General features: G+C 34.0%; 1 protein-coding gene across 1 annotated transcript; it reads right to left on the minus strand.

Annotated features, from left to right (window-relative positions):
• Positions 1–13,261: 13,261 nt before the first annotated feature.
• LOC134240569 (uncharacterized) lies at positions 13,262–18,422 on the minus strand. The gene is made up of 5 exons (XM_062722657.1): positions 18,216–18,422; positions 14,908–15,196; positions 14,611–14,738; positions 14,284–14,457; positions 13,262–14,108 (listed from the first exon to the last, which is right to left on the minus strand). The coding sequence occupies exons 1-4, from the start codon at positions 18,420–18,422 to the stop codon at positions 14,296–14,298; spliced, it is 786 nt and encodes a 261-aa protein (XP_062578641.1). The 3' UTR covers positions 13,262–14,108; positions 14,284–14,295.
• Between the last annotated feature and the right edge of the window lie 1,176 nt (positions 18,423–19,598).

Here is a 19,598-nt window from a genome sequence, read left to right on the forward strand (position 1 = left end):
AAAGCCCCACTTAACAAGTCGGGTGTTTTCTTTAAGCCTTCACTAAACACATCGGGTGTAATCTTAAAGGATTCAATAAAGAAGTCAGTCGTAATCTTAAATCCTTCAGTAAACAAATCGTGTGTAATCTTAAAGGATTCACTAAACAAGTCGAGTGTTATAATCTTTAACCAGATGATGAAAAAAAAATTAAGCTATTGTCTTTATAATAATGTAAAATCAAATATTTTTGAGGTTTGAGAAAAATATATTCGTTTATGGGGACTTGATTTCGTGGTTAAAGAATTGTTTATTACAAATATATTTCTAAATTTGATATTATGATAGACATAAATTCGTGGGTCTTTTTTTCATTCCTTAGTGAAGTAGCACATCGCGCTATTAATCATGGGCAAATCAATGTGAAAAAAAATTAAAATTGTTGAAAAGGGAATGAGCTCAATGGCATTTAGTATTACTTGCATGATGAAAATTGATGTGAAGTGTTTCTTTCTCTGAAACTTAATGTGTGAACGACATTAAAACTTGTTTTCTTTCTTTTTATAGTTTTACACTAATTTTCTGCTTTTATTGTTTCAAGAAGGATATGAAGATAACGAAGGAAGAACAAAAGAATTCTATTCTAGAGTTCGTAGAGAAGATGCAGGCAAAATTTGAGAAATCGGGAAAGGGAAAAGGAGTAGGAAAGGTTAGTATGCTATGGAGGTGGCACTGTAGAAGTCAGAAAAAATGCTCAAGTTTAGCTAGTGTGTAGTTCTTGCAAACTATGTACTCGTATATAAAGCAGATCCAGTACCGACCGGCAATGAGTAAAGTTATGAAAACTGCAATTATTTCAAACTACGTACATAAAACAGATCCAGTCTTGATAACAATGAGCAAAGTTATAAAAAAAACCTCCCTATTCTAAGCAATATCGAAAAGACACAATACCTTCCAAAATGTATTTCTTGATACATATGGTAAAACAAATGCAGACGTTTTGGCCTGGAAGACCTCAGTGGTGCTTGCGATTTGAGACTCTGTATGTGTCTCTTTGTATGGCAAATTTTTACCAAAAGTGGCTTGTAAACCAATATGTCTTAAGATGGAAATTTTTTTTTGAAAACTTTTTATCAAAGATATGAAATTGATGAAGGAATAATTGTCTTCTCTGCCTCAATGATCCCCAAAAATATAGTTGCAAAATAAAGCAGGGGAGTTTTGAAATATAAATCTGAATATTTTTTGTGGGTCGTCAACATAGGTAATTGGGACCAGAAAATCCATTTAAATGCGAGTCTGACAGGTTGTTGACTTGATAACTTTCTGAGATGCGATTCAGTAAACGGATGATTCATCCACAGGTTTATCATTCCCATGGCAGAATCGCCAACAAATGAAGCATCATGCGAGTAGGCGGTCTAATTCTCGGATTAGACATACTGTGCAACAATATATTCAAGTAGTGGTTTGAATTAGATGTGGATACTCAAAAAATCCAAAGAACTTGGGATAAATTGAAATCACAAGATTTCACTTTTTATAACACGACTTTATACACAGCCATTCCCCACGATATATTAAAGTATAGTGTTTTATATAATTGGCAACTGCTTTCCTTTTTCAACAATATATTCAAGTAGTGGTGGAATCAGATGTGGATACTCAAAAATCCCAAAGAACTTTGGATAAATTGAAATCACAAGATTTCACTTTTTATAACACGATTTTCAACTTTATACACAGCCATTCCCCACAATATATTAAAGTACAGTTTTTTATATCATTGACAACTGCTTTTCTTTTTCAATTAAAAAAACCTCTTAAATTTACTTACCTGGTCATTGGTCATTTGCCAAATTGTTTTGTTAAAATACATTCTGAATGCACACACAAGTACTCTGAAGTTGACTTAAAATAGATGCTTGAGTTTCTGACTGACAATATCTGAAAGGTTAATGGAGAAAAGTTTTTCCAATGCAATCAATTGGAATCCCAATGGGTAATAATTGCGCTATTCCGTTATTAGCAGACATATTTTTTTAATCATATGAAGCAGAGTTTTTGCAAAATCTTATGCGTCTATTCGACATTTAGATATATCGACGTTTACAATTCTGTAGCCAAGGCTCTGTTGCCTGCAATTTTGTTTTCAATGATTTTTTTCTTGGATTCTTGACTGTAGTTTTGGATTATCTTTTTCATTTTCTTGTTGAATTTATATCGATTTCAAAGATGTGCTTCTGTTGATGGCCAAGATTCTGTAAAGGAATATGCAGATACAGTTGAAATATGTGAAATCCCCAAGGATAATCCAGAATCTAAACTTGACAAAGAAAAATTTAGAGATGACATCAGTTGCAGAATTATTGACAAAATCTACTGCAGTCCAAACACAAAAGAGGTACTGAATGTGTCTGTTGACCATACTGCTGATAGCAGTCAATATTGCATCTGTAAACTTGATGTTGGAGGAACAATGGTATACTGTAATAAACTAACAATGGAAACTGTGAAAAAGGTGTTTCATTATTAATTATGAATTGATGAGAATGATGTTATTGTCTTCAAAGAAAAGGCTGTGGAAAGAATACAACAGCTGATAAATCAGAAGTATTATAAAGGAGTATTCAGAGAGACTAATCTTGAGGGGGTTGAATAATATGGCAAGACATGATGCGATCAAGGGGAATTATGGTCCAAGGATGATTTCACATTGGAAATTCGATATCTTCGAATTTTAAGAGAAGGATCACTCATGTTCTTTATATTGGGCACAGACTTCTTGCCAATGTGACTGGTTCAGCATCAGAACAATTACAGCATCGCGAAAGTACTGTTAATGAAAATTGGGAAAAGTAAAAACAGTCCAAAAGATGCAATATAAGGAAAATAGTAGTGATGCTTGGGGTCAGCTAACATTTCCTTCTCGAGACTGAACCTGAAGACAAGTAGATTATCGTTTAATGATTTCTTTATCAAGTGGACTGAGGGATATCTTCTGAGAAATATAGAATCATTGTCATTGGCAGAAGTTCTGGTAGAACACTTTTTTTCTGTTGATAAGTGTACCTGAAATAATACACAGTGACCAAGGCAGGCATTATGAGAGTCGAATTTTCAAAGACATGTGTGATCGACTTGGTATTACAAAGACTCGAACAAAGGTTTTCCATCTTAAGTCAGATCGAGTGGTGGAGATAATAAACAAACCTTAGCCACCATGTTAAACGCACATGTCTCTGACTATCAACAAGATCGGGATTAAATATTTAAAATAGTCCTGTGTTTGCAGCTACAATGTATGCAGGCAGATGCCCAGTTTTTTTATTTTTATTCCATCCCTCTGTTGTAACTTGGACGTTTAGGCATATAACAACTCTGTTAAGAGAAGAATTGATATCAGACAGACAGGAACACACTGGAAAGGAATGCATACTCTGCATTTCTGAGGTACCTCAGAGTAGTTGCCAGTGAGTTATTTTTTTAATTCATTTAAATTTAAGTTAGATATTAAAAAAGGCTGTAATCTTCATCTTTACTTCTCGCAGGTAAGTCTAGGCTTAATTTGGATGTTTCTAAGCAAATGAGCTAAAAAAAATCCATAAGTTGTATATTTTATGTACAGAGAAAGTTCAGATTGATTTTCTAATACATACTTAGTAAATACAGTATAGATGGTTTTCCACACTACTCCGTCATTATACCCATGAGTCTTAGCGCGTCGGCCATTTTGTAGGGCAAGCGAAGCGAGTAAATAACGGTAAAATCTAATTATAATGTCTAAACGCAGTGTGAAATCGTCACTGTTGTCGGATGTAAGTGTGAAAGCTCTTATCGGGACAATTTAGATACCATGTTATTCATATTTCATCTGTCCACAGTAACGTCAAATATCTTTGTTAAAATTCACTTCCGGTTGCAGGATTTCCTGCCCTCAAAATGAGAAATTATCATAGCTAGATCTCGTTAACGGTAAGAGATTAAGACACCAAACTTATAGGAGTGATAGATCTTGATAAGTAGGCAAATCCGTTTGGGTTAACATTGTCCGCCATTACTTCCGGTTGTCACAGGAAGTGAACAAATAAATGAAGAATTTCAACTTTTTTATGGAATCTTTCTTAGTAATATTTTAGAGCATCTTATTTGTAGTTTTGAAATATGTCGGTCCCACTGGAAACAAAAACGACAATTTCCGGTTATGAGGGAAAAACTGCATAAAGAACTATATGCGGTATATTGCATATGTTTGCCCCCACAAAAGTCAAATTTTGAAAACTTCCTGAAATGTGCTGAATTCAATAAATTGTACGAGAAATATAAGTTAACAGAAAATATTATAGTTCCAGAGCAGTGTATTCACAATTTCTGTTTTTATGACGTCACAAACTAGTCCGATTTTATATCCTTTTTCAGAAAGAGGACAAAATGGACAAAATTTCAACAATTTAAGCTTTAAAATTTATAGAGCGCATGTGTGTTCAGGAACAATATTGACATATTTCATTGATATTATCATTCTACACATTATATCAAAATATTTATCCTGAACACACATGCGCTCGGTGACTTTTATTTAAAATATCGACGAAATATGTACATTTTTCTGCAAAATTCATAAAAAACTGAAATTTACGTCATATTTGTGACGTCATTACGTACATATGACGTCATTACTTATGAAATTATTCAGTGCTTTGAAGTCAGCATATACTCCCCTGTTTAAGGACTTAATTAAATATTACTCCATCAAAGTTTGATTTGGGGGGGCATATGTTGGTTAATACCGCATATAGTTCTTTATTATCATACTATCTCATAAATATTTTTTATAAAAAGAGCATTTGAAATGATTTTAGGACATGTTATTCAGATTGAAATGTCTAGTGTTTCCTCAAATATCTTTTCGAAAATTTACTTCCGGTCACGTGATTTATTGTCCTCAAAATGAGAAGTTAACATTACGAGATCTCTTAAACTGTAACAGATCAAGACACTAAACTTATATGAATAATAAACCATGATGATAGGGCAACAGATATAGGGTAAAATGCGTCTGCCGTTACTTCCGGTCGTCAAAGAAAGAGATTACAAAAGCTGAAAATGATTTTTGTAAATGTTATTAAGACTATTATTGTCTAAAGTAACGTCGAGAATGTTGGTAAGTTATACCTCCGGTCGTTTGTTTTCCTGAAATCATTAAAAATACCATATGCCTTTTTAAACATAGATAAAAGCTCATTCATGCAGATAAATAGAGGAGAACGGAAGACCTTCTTTGGTGCAGTAGCAACAAGAGTTTCTAGTTCTTATTATTCTTTCTTTTTCCTTTTCCTAGACGCCAACTTTGAGGCCTCATATTTCACTCATTTCTCAATGGATTTCGCTCAAATTTTCAGAGTTTATAGACGTTACTAAACTCTACCAGAATTAGGTCTAGCAATCCAAAAATTCACTTCCGGTTTTGAGTTATTTCCCTTTTAACGAAAATTTATAGGTTTCATTTCCAGACAAAGGCTTGGAGATAGCTAAAGATAGAGCAGAAATTTTACTGGTTTTACTCAATAGAAGGATTGAAATTGTGCATAGCGGTTTTTGTTTTTCGATTTCTCTTTTCAAAATGGTAAAATGGTGCTATATAGGGGTCAAAAATTAGAACGCCCAAAAGAGCGAAAATTTACACACATTTTGCTTTTTATCTTCTAAACTAAAAATATTTTGTTAAAACATATAGAACAAAATTTGTGCAGAATTACAAGATCTTTCAAATGATATCTCGGAAAAAGGGCTGACCCCTAAATTAAGGGATCTGGAGGGGCCAAAAGTTTTTCCAGATATCTAAAAAGGTATTGAGAATTTGTAATACGTCCAAGAAGCAAAGTTGTTCAAAATTTCAAGCTTAATCTATTGAAAGTGTCAAAATGCGTCCGGCGACGTCACTCCCGGTCACCGGAAGTCGTCAGAAAATGCATATTTTTGCCATTCTTGACAAGTTTTTGGGTAACATATGTCACTGGAAGCATAAAACTTAATTTTCCGTCCGTCGACACTACTTCCGGTCAAACGGATCACTCTTAGTCAATATTTCATAATTGAAAAAAAACATATATTAAACCCTTCTTTTTTTCTGGGAAATCCTCGACTTGCCAATGTCCTTAAGGGTCAAGCGTCGCGAATCAGTTCGATAACTCTGCACTTGACAGATATCAACCTGACTGAGTTAATTGGTACCTTATTTGAAGTAGATAACACCTATTGATTTTGAAGTCATAAGGTCAAATCTGTACAATTTCTTGTCCACCATACATATTGAGAACTTTTTGCTTGAACCGACATATTTTTACGATGCATATGGTACCCTCTGAGAAGTGGATGATCCCTATTGATATAATTAACAATGTCAAAAGTCAATTATTAACTTAACCCTCTAGATCAGATGACTGATACGCATTACGAAATCTAATCTGATCCTTTTAATATTGCTTCACTAGTAGGCATGAAATCACGTGTGCCATTTATGAGGTGTGACCCGGTGTTCATTCTTTAATATTCTCTTTTTTTTTACACCCCCTTTTTTTTCTAAGTAACCTGAGTCTATCTTTTTTTTAACAGGAGACACTGTATTGTGTGCAATTGAAATAGGGGTATGGTGGCTTGTATATGTCCAAGATAGTAGTGCAAATGGAGTCTCTGTTGCTTTCTGGAATGAAAATGCTATGTAAGTTTATTTATACACATATAACAGATTTACAGAATGTCCACATGCTTTACACTGTAGATACATAAATAATATGACTAGGATGTAATGTCAGTGCATGGTGTAGAATCTTTGACAGTAATTTAGCACCTTCACTTCCAACTTCCTTAAAGTCGCCCGCGTGGCGCAGTGGTTAGAGCTGCTGCTCTAGAGTCGCGAAGTAAGGAGTCAATCATTCAAGAATTACATTTATAATTCTTTAGTGATAAAAGTATTTCTTAAGCTTATATTTATAGTGTCGCTAAAAAAAGACATTATTTATTCCCTTATCCAAGGAGTAAGGCTTTATGATTATTTTTAGTGATGGTCTTTGAATTTAATCTTGCGGAATTCGAGAAGGAGCTGGAGGATGTTGAGGAGGAACAGCGACCGGTGTTTCCAGCCGAGGAGATGAGATGCCCAGTATCCAGCTGCGAGTCCATTGCTCATTACCGCCGGTATGGACAACTTTTAGACCACTGGATTGATGTACACAAAGATAAAAGAAGACTTTTCAAATGCAAATCCTGCAAACAGTGCTTTAAGACAAAAGGAAATGTAAGAAAGCATATCACCGCATAGCACCATAGGGATCAAGTCGACGGCCTATGGATAGAAATCGAGGTCATCAACAAAAAGTATATATGTGCCGCCCGGGGAGGCTAATCTTTCTCGAAGAATTAATCAACAAGAAGAGCGGGAGCAACAACGAGAATACGAGAGGAGAAAGAGGAAAGAACTGAAAGAATTCTGTGAGCAAAACCCACTCTTTGAAGAGGAGAGATTAGTGCAAACCAATTCGTCGGTGAATAGAGACGAAATTATGTTGTTTGATGATGACTGGAACGCGCAAAGGATGCGGATCTCCTCCAAGAAATAACTTTAATTTGTTGAGTGACTTTTCTATATGTTTGCTTTTTGCCATGTTGTTTTATGCCATGTTGTTTTTTTTATGACAAAATAATTTTTTTTGTCTTAAGGGGGGGGGGGGGGGGGATGTGATAAAACTCACATTTATCTAATTAATTTATCCCTATATTAAATAAGCCCTTTAATTACTTTTATATCTAAGAATTTTCAATAATAATAGCCATATAGTACAAAGATAGTATATATTTCCTTAAAGTCTTTAGTTTACTTGCCTCATGTTTTTAAGTACGTTTTTGTATACACTTGTCGTCCATATTGCCTTTAATTCCGTAAGCTTATACCTTAAATGTTACCTGATAGGCCTATCATCAGTTATTTTATCCAATAAGATGTACTCTAACGTTTCATGGTTGGCTGACCATTTCTTTTGTATACTCACACTATATAAGGCCGTGTTTCGGTAGTCTCAGCGGACTTCGAGTTCTTTCGTCCACTGCTCTTGGCACCTTAGCTACGGGTAAGCCCATCTTCCCGTTTTCGAGCACTAAATACCGATTTCGGTATCAATTTCAAGGGCACATCCCAATAACTTACTAATTCTCTTTCTCAAAAATTTATCCACTTCAAGTTCAGCGCCATATTTCATCTAAATATCAGGAATTTCGAGCCCGATCTAAATTAAACTAATTAGTACAGTACAATTCTAAATTAGGTTTAAAAAGCTATATTTTTCTTAAATTATTTCATTAAACCCCTTGAAAATTTCATTATCATTCATATAATCCTATTTTTCTTTTCATTTATACTTTGTTTAACTGGAAGCACCAGTTTTTCATATTGATTCATTGTAAATAAATTTCATCAAATCTTTGTTATCTTTGTTTTACTTTGTGTGTTTCTTAAAATAGTAAATAGTCACTGACAAGTGACAGTCATACTGAACCTGACTGTCCCAGAATATTTATTATTCCCCTCTTGGGGTAGCAGTCATACTACAAGTGGCCAATGGGTCTCTTTTTTGGGGGGGGGGATAAATTGGAATCGACATGTCTGTAGGCAAGATGTTGTCTGGATTTATTATTGAATAAAATTATACATACATTGGACATTAATGTAGAGATATTTTTTGTAATAAAAGAAATTTAATTTCAGATAAATTGAAAAGGAAGAAACTCCATACTTTAACAAGAAAATATGAGGATGACCTTTGCAATGCACAAAGAGAGGGGACTCGGGCATCAGATGAAGCATGGACAGCAGGAGTAATAAAACATTTTAATGCCCCCTAAACGAAGTTCCGGGGATACATAGTTTTTGTTGTTTACGTTTGTCTACAAAAACTTGAACCTTGCCCATAACTTTTGCTTTAGCAGAGCTATGACTTTCATATTTCACATGTGTATTCCTTGTGACAAGACCTTTCTTTGGGTACCAAATCTGACCCTTTGACCTTGACATTGGAGTTTGACCTACTTTTCAAAATTGGTAACCTTGACTATAACTTTTGAAGGGTTAAGACTAGGGCTTCCATCTTTCACATATGTATTTTTTGTGGCAGGACCTTTCATTAGATACCCTTAACCTTGACCTTTTGACATTGGAGATATCAAGAAATATTAGAAATACCAATACATTAAACTTGCAATGTTGCCATACGGGGCATTAGTGTTTTGCAAACACATCTTGTTTTTTTTTATAAGAAGTGGTTTTAAAAAAAGGGTTTATGTAACTGATCTTTTGAGAGAAGATGGTTCCTTTATGGACATGAATTCTTTCAATTTGAAACATGGAATCAAAGCAATCTTTCTTGAGTAAAATAGATTTAAGATTTTAGCTGTTATTAGAGAAAAGATTTGGCTTCTCTGTCAACAGTTTATATGCCATATATTACACAAAGCTGTGTTCTTAATATAAATGCTAAAAACTGGAAATCATCCAAGTTTTGAAAACCAATGCCATCAAGCCTCTAGGTCAATCTAGGTGGAACAGGATTTTTAACCTTTAAATCATTTTGAATGGGAGACATTTTTCTTCTCATTCAAGCTTACTAAAAATACACAACAACAGGGGTTCATAATATGAGGGATGCAAAACTTGTAAGGATTATTTAGGGGGAAATCCTATAAAAAAAAGAAACCACCTTAATCAAGAAGCATATCCTTTTAAATCAACACACACAAAGGAATACTTTTTTTATGTGATAAAAACTCAAACTTTAGTTAAATCAAGACAACCACCCCTCCCACAAGCATGGATATAGCAAAAAGTATTATAATTATATTATAGCTTGCAACTGTCAGAAAGAAAACTGAGAATTTTAAATCTGCAATCAATGGTTCAATGATGGGACGAAAGCTACGCACAACCGTTCCTACGCTACCAGAAAGGCTAGACCCAGAGTGGATGGACCATGATGATGTGTATCTTCGTGAACAAAGATACAAGGAGAGGTATAAATTCAGTTATGACCGACGTCATAATGTGCGTCTATTGGAGGAACTTAAGCCAGGAGATTCAGTCAGAATCAAGACGGACAAGGACAAACGATGGCTTACTCAAGGAACCGTTCAGGAGGGAGATCCAAAAACGCGATCGTACGTCGTAGAGACGCCCAGAGGTTCGTACCGCAGGAACCGTCGACATCTTCAGTAGACCGACAAACTTTCGTTCTCTGATTATAGCAAACCTGTATTTCCTTCTGAAACGTTAACCCCAGATGCCGACCAAATACCACCAGTAGTTCTTCAGAAATCGCAATCGCCACAACAGGAGCCTAAAATCGCAAGTGACATTCCTAAAATTCCAGTCTCCAAAACCAGGAGTTGTGCAAACGCGCAGCGGACGTGTCGTCCAACGTCCAAAGAACCTTGATGATTACGTTGAATGACATTTGATTAATTACAAGTATGTTTTTTCAGAAAATTTGCATGTTTTAAGTTGAGTAATTGACTGTGTAATTGTAGAGTTGTAGAATTGTATTGAATAAGTACTTTTTAATTAATTTACATAATGCATCTCTAGTCAAATGCATATTCTAGTCTAAAGATAATTTTGCTTAAAGTTCATTGTATTTTCTTAGCTTTGGAGGAAAGATGTTTCGGATTCATGTTTCATTCAGTTTGTGTACCATGTGACTTTTATGTGTAGAGTTGTGTATGACGTCACGTATTATGTGCTCTTATTAAATGATTGAGTTGATCACACGTGTTTTCGATGGCTCGTCTGAACAATAGTGATAATACCTATTTCATAGTGTTGGAGACGCTACCATTATTCCCGTCAGATATTTGAAGCGATTACTGTGAAGTCAGATTGGTTAGGAATTCACCTTGTTCAATAAATTGGGTTGATCTGATCTTATCCTATTCCTATACCATAACCATAATAAATTTGTGCCCACAACCAGAGAGAACCGTTTTGTTGTTTATTTAAACTCAAGAACCGGTTACAACTATCTGTGCCTTGATTTAATTCAACAAATAGCTTCCACGAGTAGTGTATAGAATGAATTAATTTTTACTTTCACAGACATTTAAGTAACTCGGACATAAAGCTATTCGTTTAAACATAACCCTGCATTGCAGGTACAGTGTGGCATTGATTAGACTCAAAATATGCATGATGTAACATAGAGTAAAATATAACCGACATATAGAAGATTGGAATGTAAAACAAGTTAGACCTCAGTACAAAGAATTATGGGAGGGAAGTGGAGGAAGATCATCATTAACTGTGTACGAGTGTTGGTAAAATAGGTAGGCAAACCCGGGCCGGGGCAAATTAAAAGCCGGGGTAGATCGAGATTTTTCAAATTTCTTTCTTCATACTTTATCGATCGAGCTGAAATTTTCAGAATCTATTCAATACATGATTATTTATATTCGCAGCTAAAATTGCCCTGAAATACTTTATATTATATTTTTTATTGGCGATTAAAAATTTTCAAGTTGGTAAAAAGGGTAGGCAGTTTCCCAAGTTCACAATATTACGTTATCAGACATATGCTGTATTAAGTCCATAAGGTTAAAAATAAACTTGGTGTTTAAGAATATATATTTATTAACTATGAATTAATATTTCGTCATTGGTTATTGTAATATTAACGTAAAACTAGAATAAAGCTCGTTGCAAAGCAACGAGTAGGTCTTCCCTCCTATTTTGACCGGAAGTGACTTCAACAAAAGAAAGCAATGAGAGCAGTCGTCTCCAGTCACTTTATAATTTAAATTTTGCATCAAAACCTTAAAAAATAAGCTATTTTCGGCTACTTCCGGTTTGACCGGAAGTGATGTCGATGGACGGAAAATTAAGTTTTATGCTTCCAGTGACATATGTTACCCAAAAAATTGTCAAGAACGGCAAAAATATGCATTTTCTGACTACTTCCGGTTTGACCGGAAGTGACGTCGCTGGGCGCATTTTGACGACTGAAGTAGATTAAGCTTGACATTTTGAACAACATTGCTTCTTGGATGTATAACAAATTCTCAATACTTTTTTGAGATATATGGAAAAAAACTTTTGCCCCTCTAGATCCCTTAATTTAGGGGTCAGCCCTTTTTTCGAGATATCATTTGAAAGATCTTGTAATTCTGCACAAGTTTTGTTCTATATGTTTTAACAAAAATTTTTTAGGTTAGAAGATTAAAAGCAAAGTATGTGTAAATTTTCGCTCTTTTAGGCGTTTTAATTTTTGACCCCTATATAGCACCATTTTGAATAGAGAATGTCGTTTCTTTGCTCGGGTTTTTCCGTACAATAGACGGAAGCCAAATTGACCAATTGGAAATTGTCTTGGTATGCGCTACATGTAAATTTTTCCCGCTTCAATGTCGTTTCTTTGTTAAGTTTCCCGCGTGAATGTCGTTTTTTTTTGCTCGTTTTTTTCCGTAAGATTGGCTGAATCGACCTATCAGAAATGAAGAGACTATTTTGTGCTTAAACGTGAAAAGAAACTTTTCTTGTTTAGAACAATCAGATGATTACTCGGGCTTTTCCGTCAAAAAAAGGGAAATTCGCAGTATTACTAAAACAAATAAACAAAGTTATTTAATGATTTAACGAAATTGTTATTGAACGGTCTATCTATAGCAGTTCACAGTTTTCCCAGAATACACCGCCATGGCGGCCGAGCATGCGAATTCAAGGAATTTGGACTAACGTAGTTGCTAGCGCTCGAGAGACCTTCATTTTCTGTTTTAATTTTGCATCAAACTAAATGCCTTCAATATTCAGGATTTCCTCTCATGCTACAAGCTGATCCTGGAACGGAAAATTCAGATATGGGTGCAATTCAATGCACACTTCGACATGAAGCTGGCGACTGCTTTGCGGGACAGCATAGTTTTAGAGTTGTAAAGTCAACATTTAATCAAGTGGGTAATTTTCTTTTTGTTTGTATTAAAAAAATCCTTACAGGTATAGTCTTCGTTATTGCTTTATGCCTGTTATTCAAAAAGAGCTTGATGATTTACTCGAACAATGGAATGACCATTATGTATCTCAAAGCAGACAGGCATCATGCCCAGCTGGAAGGCCCAATAGTATACATCAGTTATCATCAGAAAATGGTACTAAATACTTTCATCCTACTAATTCAATGTTTTTATTTGTTTTAATTTCTTTTTTTCAATCAACCCACTCCTTGATATTGTTACTGTTCTAGGTAGCACTGATTGTGTGACCAAAACGACAGAAGAAGATGAGGCATGGCTACAGACTTTTCAACACCCTATCAGCAGAAGTGGATCTGATGAATTTGATATATTTCCTCATCAAATGTTTCTGTCAAATAATTGGACAGACGCCGTGGAATGGAAAGAAGCCTTGCATCAATATTGTCAATTAAAAGAATGATTATGTTGACATTTACCATTTTCTTCTTTATTTAATCAAAGTAAAACTATAAAGAAGGCTCAATAACAAACGAAAGAAACAACCTACGATTACATATCTCGCAATCACTGAGTATGTGACTTTTGATTGTGTTCAAATACTAAAAAAAATGGTTAACTTTTGCTTATATTACATATACAACTGAAAATCTTATCCATATCAATTTTGAATCTTTTTCTCTGTCTTATTAGAAAAGGTTTACATTGTAGTCCAAAATTCCAAGTCAATTGAGAAAAAAATATAAGATATTTGACAACAATGCTACGTTTTCCATAAAACGTGTCTGTACAAACGAAAAATCCATTAATCAACCAATGAAAACTGGAAAATAATACAGAAATACACTGTCAGTAACAAAAGAACTTTTTTTCCAATCAATGTTATTGGAGTCCAAAGTAGATATTTGAGAATGCCCACATGAATCTGTCTATCCTGTATTCCTCACTTTTATCTGACAACGGAAGAATTAGTTGATTGATACAGGTTGATGCAGTTGGCAGGTCGCCTGAGAGTTCACTGAAGAGGATACTTGGTTCAATTTCGAAACCAAGAACTGGTTCCTCTTCAGAACCTGTTGCAAAAGCCAAAATATGGCCAAGCGTTAAGCTTCCTTGTCTTCCAGCTGAAAAAATATACACTCTGGCTTTAGGAATGTATAAGCTTAATAAGCAGATATTTGGATACAGTTAAAATATGCATGTAAAAGAAATTAATTAGTTCATTGTTACTATTATTAATCTCAAATACCAAATATCTTTTACTCTATTGTCAGATCAAACTGAATTTAATTGTAATTACTGCAACATTTCTTATGAATCTAATGAAGAAAGAGTATACTCTCTTCTCTTGGACCTTTTGTTGGTTCCATCCTCGCTGAAGCGTGGCTTTAAAGTGTTTACAAACTTAGAAACACTAAGTCTTACACCTTGCTCTCGGAAGAGATATAACAAGGACGGTTTCTGTCTGATGAGCTTTAATACAAATAAAAAAAGTTAAGGTCTCAATATTTATCATTAGTTTAAACTAAATTTAAAATATTTAACAGCAATATTGAAATCTGTCGTTAGTTCAGATGATGTGCAAAGATTAACAATCAGTACTAGCATTAGTTACAAAATCCGAACCTGCCATAGTCCTACTCTTTCGAGTCCTTTCCTGAACAGGGCATACTCTTCTGGCTCCGACTGTGGCCAGTTGTCCATAAGAGATCCCAGGAAATTTGCGCATGGCCCATTTTGAAGGGCACTGAGACCTAAAATTATAAATTATCGTATTTGTATTCCAATTATTTTAAAAAGTATTCTTTCATTGATAGATGGTTTAAGTCCAATCAACTAATTTTATACATGTATTTATCGAAAGAGCTACTATTGAATAATTGCTAGTGTTAATTTAGTTAAGGAAAATATTCATGTCATTACCTACAATTACTCCTGCAGAATAATAGCTTTGATTTTCAATGAGAGCACCGTTTCGTCGGAGTTTGACTGGTACTCCTGGTTCCAAAATGGAGGACTTCAAGTAGGCCAGAACCAGTCGTAAAAATTCCTTTCTAGGACCACCTAAGTCCTCACTCTGCTCCCCGTAAAAGTTCACTTCTAGCGGAAATCGAATATTGGAAAGCAATTTAACCTCCGAGTTTGTGTCTTCCCATAGGTTGTTACGTCCAACAAATATCGAAGACGTGTCACCTTCAATAATTTCACCTCGCTTATGTCCAATTTTCGTCCCATCAAAAATTCGTCTTTGTAGGTTTTCAAGATTTTTGTGGGCTCCTCAGTTGATCCCCTTTAAAAAAAAAATAAACAGTTTATCGTACATGTATAAATACTTACTGAAACAACCGTATCATTCTACTAGTAAGTCAGTTAGAGGTAACATTCTGATTTCAATATACTTATCCAATTGTTGGTATAAATCCCTGATTAATAAATCCGTGTAATTCTTGTAATTCAATAAAAAGACAGTAAACAATGCACTAATTTATTTACATATACATGTTTACATTAATGATGCATTTATCCATTTATAAAAGTTCTTGAGTTAAATATTACAGATTTATTAAACATAATGTGAATTAAAATAAATAGAACTGATATACTCAAAATGCATTTTATGTCTACTTCTACCAGATAATTAGAGAAGTTGAAATGAAATATATTAATTGCGTGTCAATGCCACATTTAGATTGCAATTCAAATAAGTTCAAATATCCAATCAATTCAATTTAATATTTATTGAAGTTTTAGTTTGCACATTTCTTTCCGGTTCCATGTCCTGGGCATTTAGATAGTTTCTGTCTGAAATATAAATAAAGCGATATTGAGTTTTATAATATTTTTAGTAAAGAGAATTAAAAATGCTTATTTCAAAATTACCTTTGACATATAAAGAATGAATTATTGTATTTGATGATAAAATCAATTGGATTTCATTAATCAAAATGCAGAGATGTGATTATTATTAGCTTGTAGGGAACATTTTGCCCACTCAGCTCTTTCATCAATCTTTCAAGAGCAGGTGCAGCCCCATGGACCTCATAAATACATGGCTGCTCTAGGCCTCCCCCTCTTCTCCACCTACCACCCTGACATTGTACATCCTCCGGTACTGTTGGTTTGCTACAATGAATCATGCCTAATAACTAAAGATATGTGAAGTTTGACCTAGGTGCTTTATAACTATCACACTTGGAAATTTCTTTTTCTGGTGTGTTGTTTAAAACTCAGTAGGATTTATTTCCATTGAAGTGTTCGTTAAAAGTTCTGTGCCCTTTCGTTGTAGGTTTTTAAAAAATAGAATTCTTAATATTTAAATTAAAATATTTTACTGTATCTGCAACTTCACTGATCTTTCAAATATCTTCAAAATTTACAAACATGTTTACCCTCTTAACTTAAAGTGTGCTGATAATTTCATGAATAATGTTTCAAAACAAAATGATTTTTTAATTAGAATATCCTTATGCAAGTATATGTGACGCAAACGGGTCTTTAAAAGACAAGATAGGGTAACAGTCGAATCTGGCCCTTTATATGATATAACTAGAACAGTCCAAACTTGATGAATTACCCACCATTGGGTTTTTCAGAAGTAAGTTTATCCATAAGAAAGATATGGACCGGACAGAAATTATGAAAATTTTCAACCAGTGACGTTGAAGTTCCCCAAATGACCTTGGGTCAACGTCAAGACACACCCTTGGGTCATGGGCAATCTTTGTATGAAATGAGATCCTATCAAGTTTATCCATAAGAAAGATATGGACCGTACACGAATTATGAAACTTTTTCTTCCAGTGACCTTGAACTTCCCAGATGACATTGGATTAAGGTCATGACACACCCTTGGGTCATAAGCAATCTCTGCGTGAAATGAGAATTGACCAAATTTATCCATAAGAAAGATATGGTCCGGACTGGTGGAATTTCATCATATTTGGGATATATTTCTCTTAGGAAAACATAGAGCACATGCTTGCCTATCTGGGATTTTTACACATATACTGCGTCTGATATCAGTGTATAAAATATATAAATTTGGTAGAAAGGCAAGTGTGTGCTCTATGTTTTCCGAAAGAAGATGTGCTGTAAAATTAATGAAAATTTCCATAAAAATGAGAAATTTCGAAAATTTACCTATTTCCTAACCTCACTATGACCCCTGTATATTCTAAATCTTTAAACCAACACTAATTTTGTGGCAGGGATGACAACAGGTTTTTGGGGGCCAAATACTGGTCGTACCCTATCTTGTTCTTTCTTTGTCTTTTAAAAACAGATCAAGAAACGGTTTGATCATGAAAATTTATTGTCACAAACTAGTTTACTCCGGAAATAAAGTTGTTGAGGATAAAGGTTGGTTTACTGTATACACTACCTGAGAATGCTTCTATATATGTTTCAAGTTTTCTGGTTCAGTGGTTTTTGAGAAGAATATTTTAAAAACTTAACACCAATAATTTACTATTTCTTAATTATCTCCCCTTGAGTAAGGACGTAGCCCTTCATTTGAACAAACTTGAATCCCCTTCACCTATTGATCTTTGTGACAAGTTTAGTTGAAATGGCCTAGTGGTTCTAAAGAAGATGAAAATGGAAAAAGTTTACAACGACAACGCAACAGACGATGCACAAATTCTGATAAAAAAAGCTCACTGAAGGCTCAGGTGAGCAGAACAGTAGGTCCCAGTGACCTACTTTTTTATAAATATGTTTTATTGGTCCCAAAATGCATCAACATACAAGATTTGATAATTCTAAATTTCTCAGTGTCTAAAAAAATGGGAATAAATGTTTTAAAGAAGGACTAGTCATCAAGTTTAAAATGGGTCACAATGACCTACTTTTAAGTTGACGTTGTTCAAGGACTTAAGATGCATCACCTGACAAATCAGCTGTCAATTGCGGTGGGATGAAAAATACTTACTCTTCAAAACAGGCACCTTCGATAGTTCCATTTATGTTGAAGGGAAAGTATAGTTAGTCAAGGTGATTTTTTTTAATAGTAGTAATATATTTTAAGATGTTAAATGAATGTTTCCATTACAAGGGAATCCTTATTTATTTATTTTTCAATGACTTATTTGATAATGAGTATTATTTTGAAAAAGATTACTTTTTACAACACGTACAATGTATGTTTATGAATTGGGGTATTTTTAATGAACTCAAATGAAAAAAATACTATTCCAAAAGATCATCAGAGAAAGCGATGATAAAATATATACCACAATTCGTGTCGACATGTTGCTGTTCAGGGAGGTTTTTGTGTTGTAGTGTTCCACAGTCACACATTTCACTTCTACACAGGTTCCTTCTTCTTTGATCTTGTCGATCATTTCCTGTCCCCATAGCTTTAGTTCTACTAAACCTGTTTGGTCAGTAATGGTTACAATTTTCCTCTTTGAATTGTTACCAATGAGGAAATTGGTCATCTGTAAAAGAAATGAATTAGGAATAAAATTTAGGGAAAAAAATGAAGATGTGGATTTTTGTTCATGATCAAACTATTTTTTACGTTACATGTTTTGAAATACCCATATCCTTTTGCATGAATATTCTTGAATCTATAATATTCAAAAAATGAGAAAATCTTATGTATACCCATTTTAAAGGATATACAAGTTGAAATGTATTGGTGCATGTAAATTTTAGTGCCTGTGCTTGTCATTTATGCATATAATGTGATTGATATATTTTTCTTTTGATCCACTCTGTCCATATTGGATTTTGTAAACCATATATGGAATAGAGCAGGGTTATTTAAATAATCGATAAATGTTTTCATGAATTCTCTGCATGGTCGATTAGTAATGTTTATTGTATTGGTCTTTGTCCGGAATTATTTATTATTTGAAATGTGAAGAATGACACCACAGTTTGCTCTATTTTGAAGGTTCTAAGATAAGTAATAGGTAAGCATTAACAATAGGGAAATTGATCATGTTGATTTATAATAAGCTATAGGATGAATTAATTAATGATCAATCCTTACAGTTTACCAGTTCAAGTGTTTATATACAAAATATCAGTGTCTGTAAGGTATTGTGAATTTGAGCATTCCAGTTTATATGGTCTTAGGTGAATGCTCAGTTTGAATAAAGAAAAGTTTGTTTAATATTTAAGAATCTGATTGTTGACAGTAAATTTTAGTGTTCAGGGACACTTCCTCCAAAGGTGGTGAATATAGTAGTTTACTATATTTCACTCCTTGGCAGTGCTTGTAATAAAGTTTTCAAATGAGCTTCTATTTATGTTTTATATTTTTTTAGTCCAGAGGTTAAGAGGATGATTATTTCATACAAATATGATAAAATCTGAAGTAAATGATATGGAGTTTAGGATTAGAAATTGTAACACTACATGGTTTTTTTCAATTTCATTTACTATAAACATCAACATTATTCTAAAGGAATGCATACCCTGTCCACTGTTCATTTTAAGGAAACCCTTGTGCCCTTCTGCTTTGTTTTGATGGTGGCAATACTTTTTCACTGGAAGTTGCAGAGAAGATCACACATCTTTTAATAAAACTAAAAGTTCCATTTGAATGTGAATAGGTAAGTCTATGCATATATTTTGGATTATGTAATGGTTGCTATACTCCTAGT

This window comes from Saccostrea cucullata, unplaced genomic scaffold (genome assembly GCF_032062105.1).
Source record: "Saccostrea cucullata isolate Sc308-1 unplaced genomic scaffold, CSIRO_AGI_Scuc_v1 ctg2899, whole genome shotgun sequence".
Classification (NCBI taxonomy): Eukaryota; Metazoa; Mollusca; class Bivalvia; order Ostreida; family Ostreidae; genus Saccostrea; species Saccostrea cuccullata.

Bases quoted from the DNA above. Each gene is read 5' to 3' on its own strand.
- LOC134240569 (XM_062722657.1), bottom strand. From the start codon at position 18,422: ATGACCAATTTCCTCATTGGTAACAATTCAAAGAGGAAAATTGTAACC. The intron at 15,197-18,215 runs GTATATATTTTA...ATTGGACATAAG, and splicing joins ACATGTCGACACGAATTGTG to CGAGGTGAAATTATTGAAGG. The intron at 14,458-14,610 runs GTTCGGATTTTG...TTTGTATTAAAG, and splicing joins AAAGAGTAGGACTATGGCAG to CTCATCAGACAGAAACCGTC.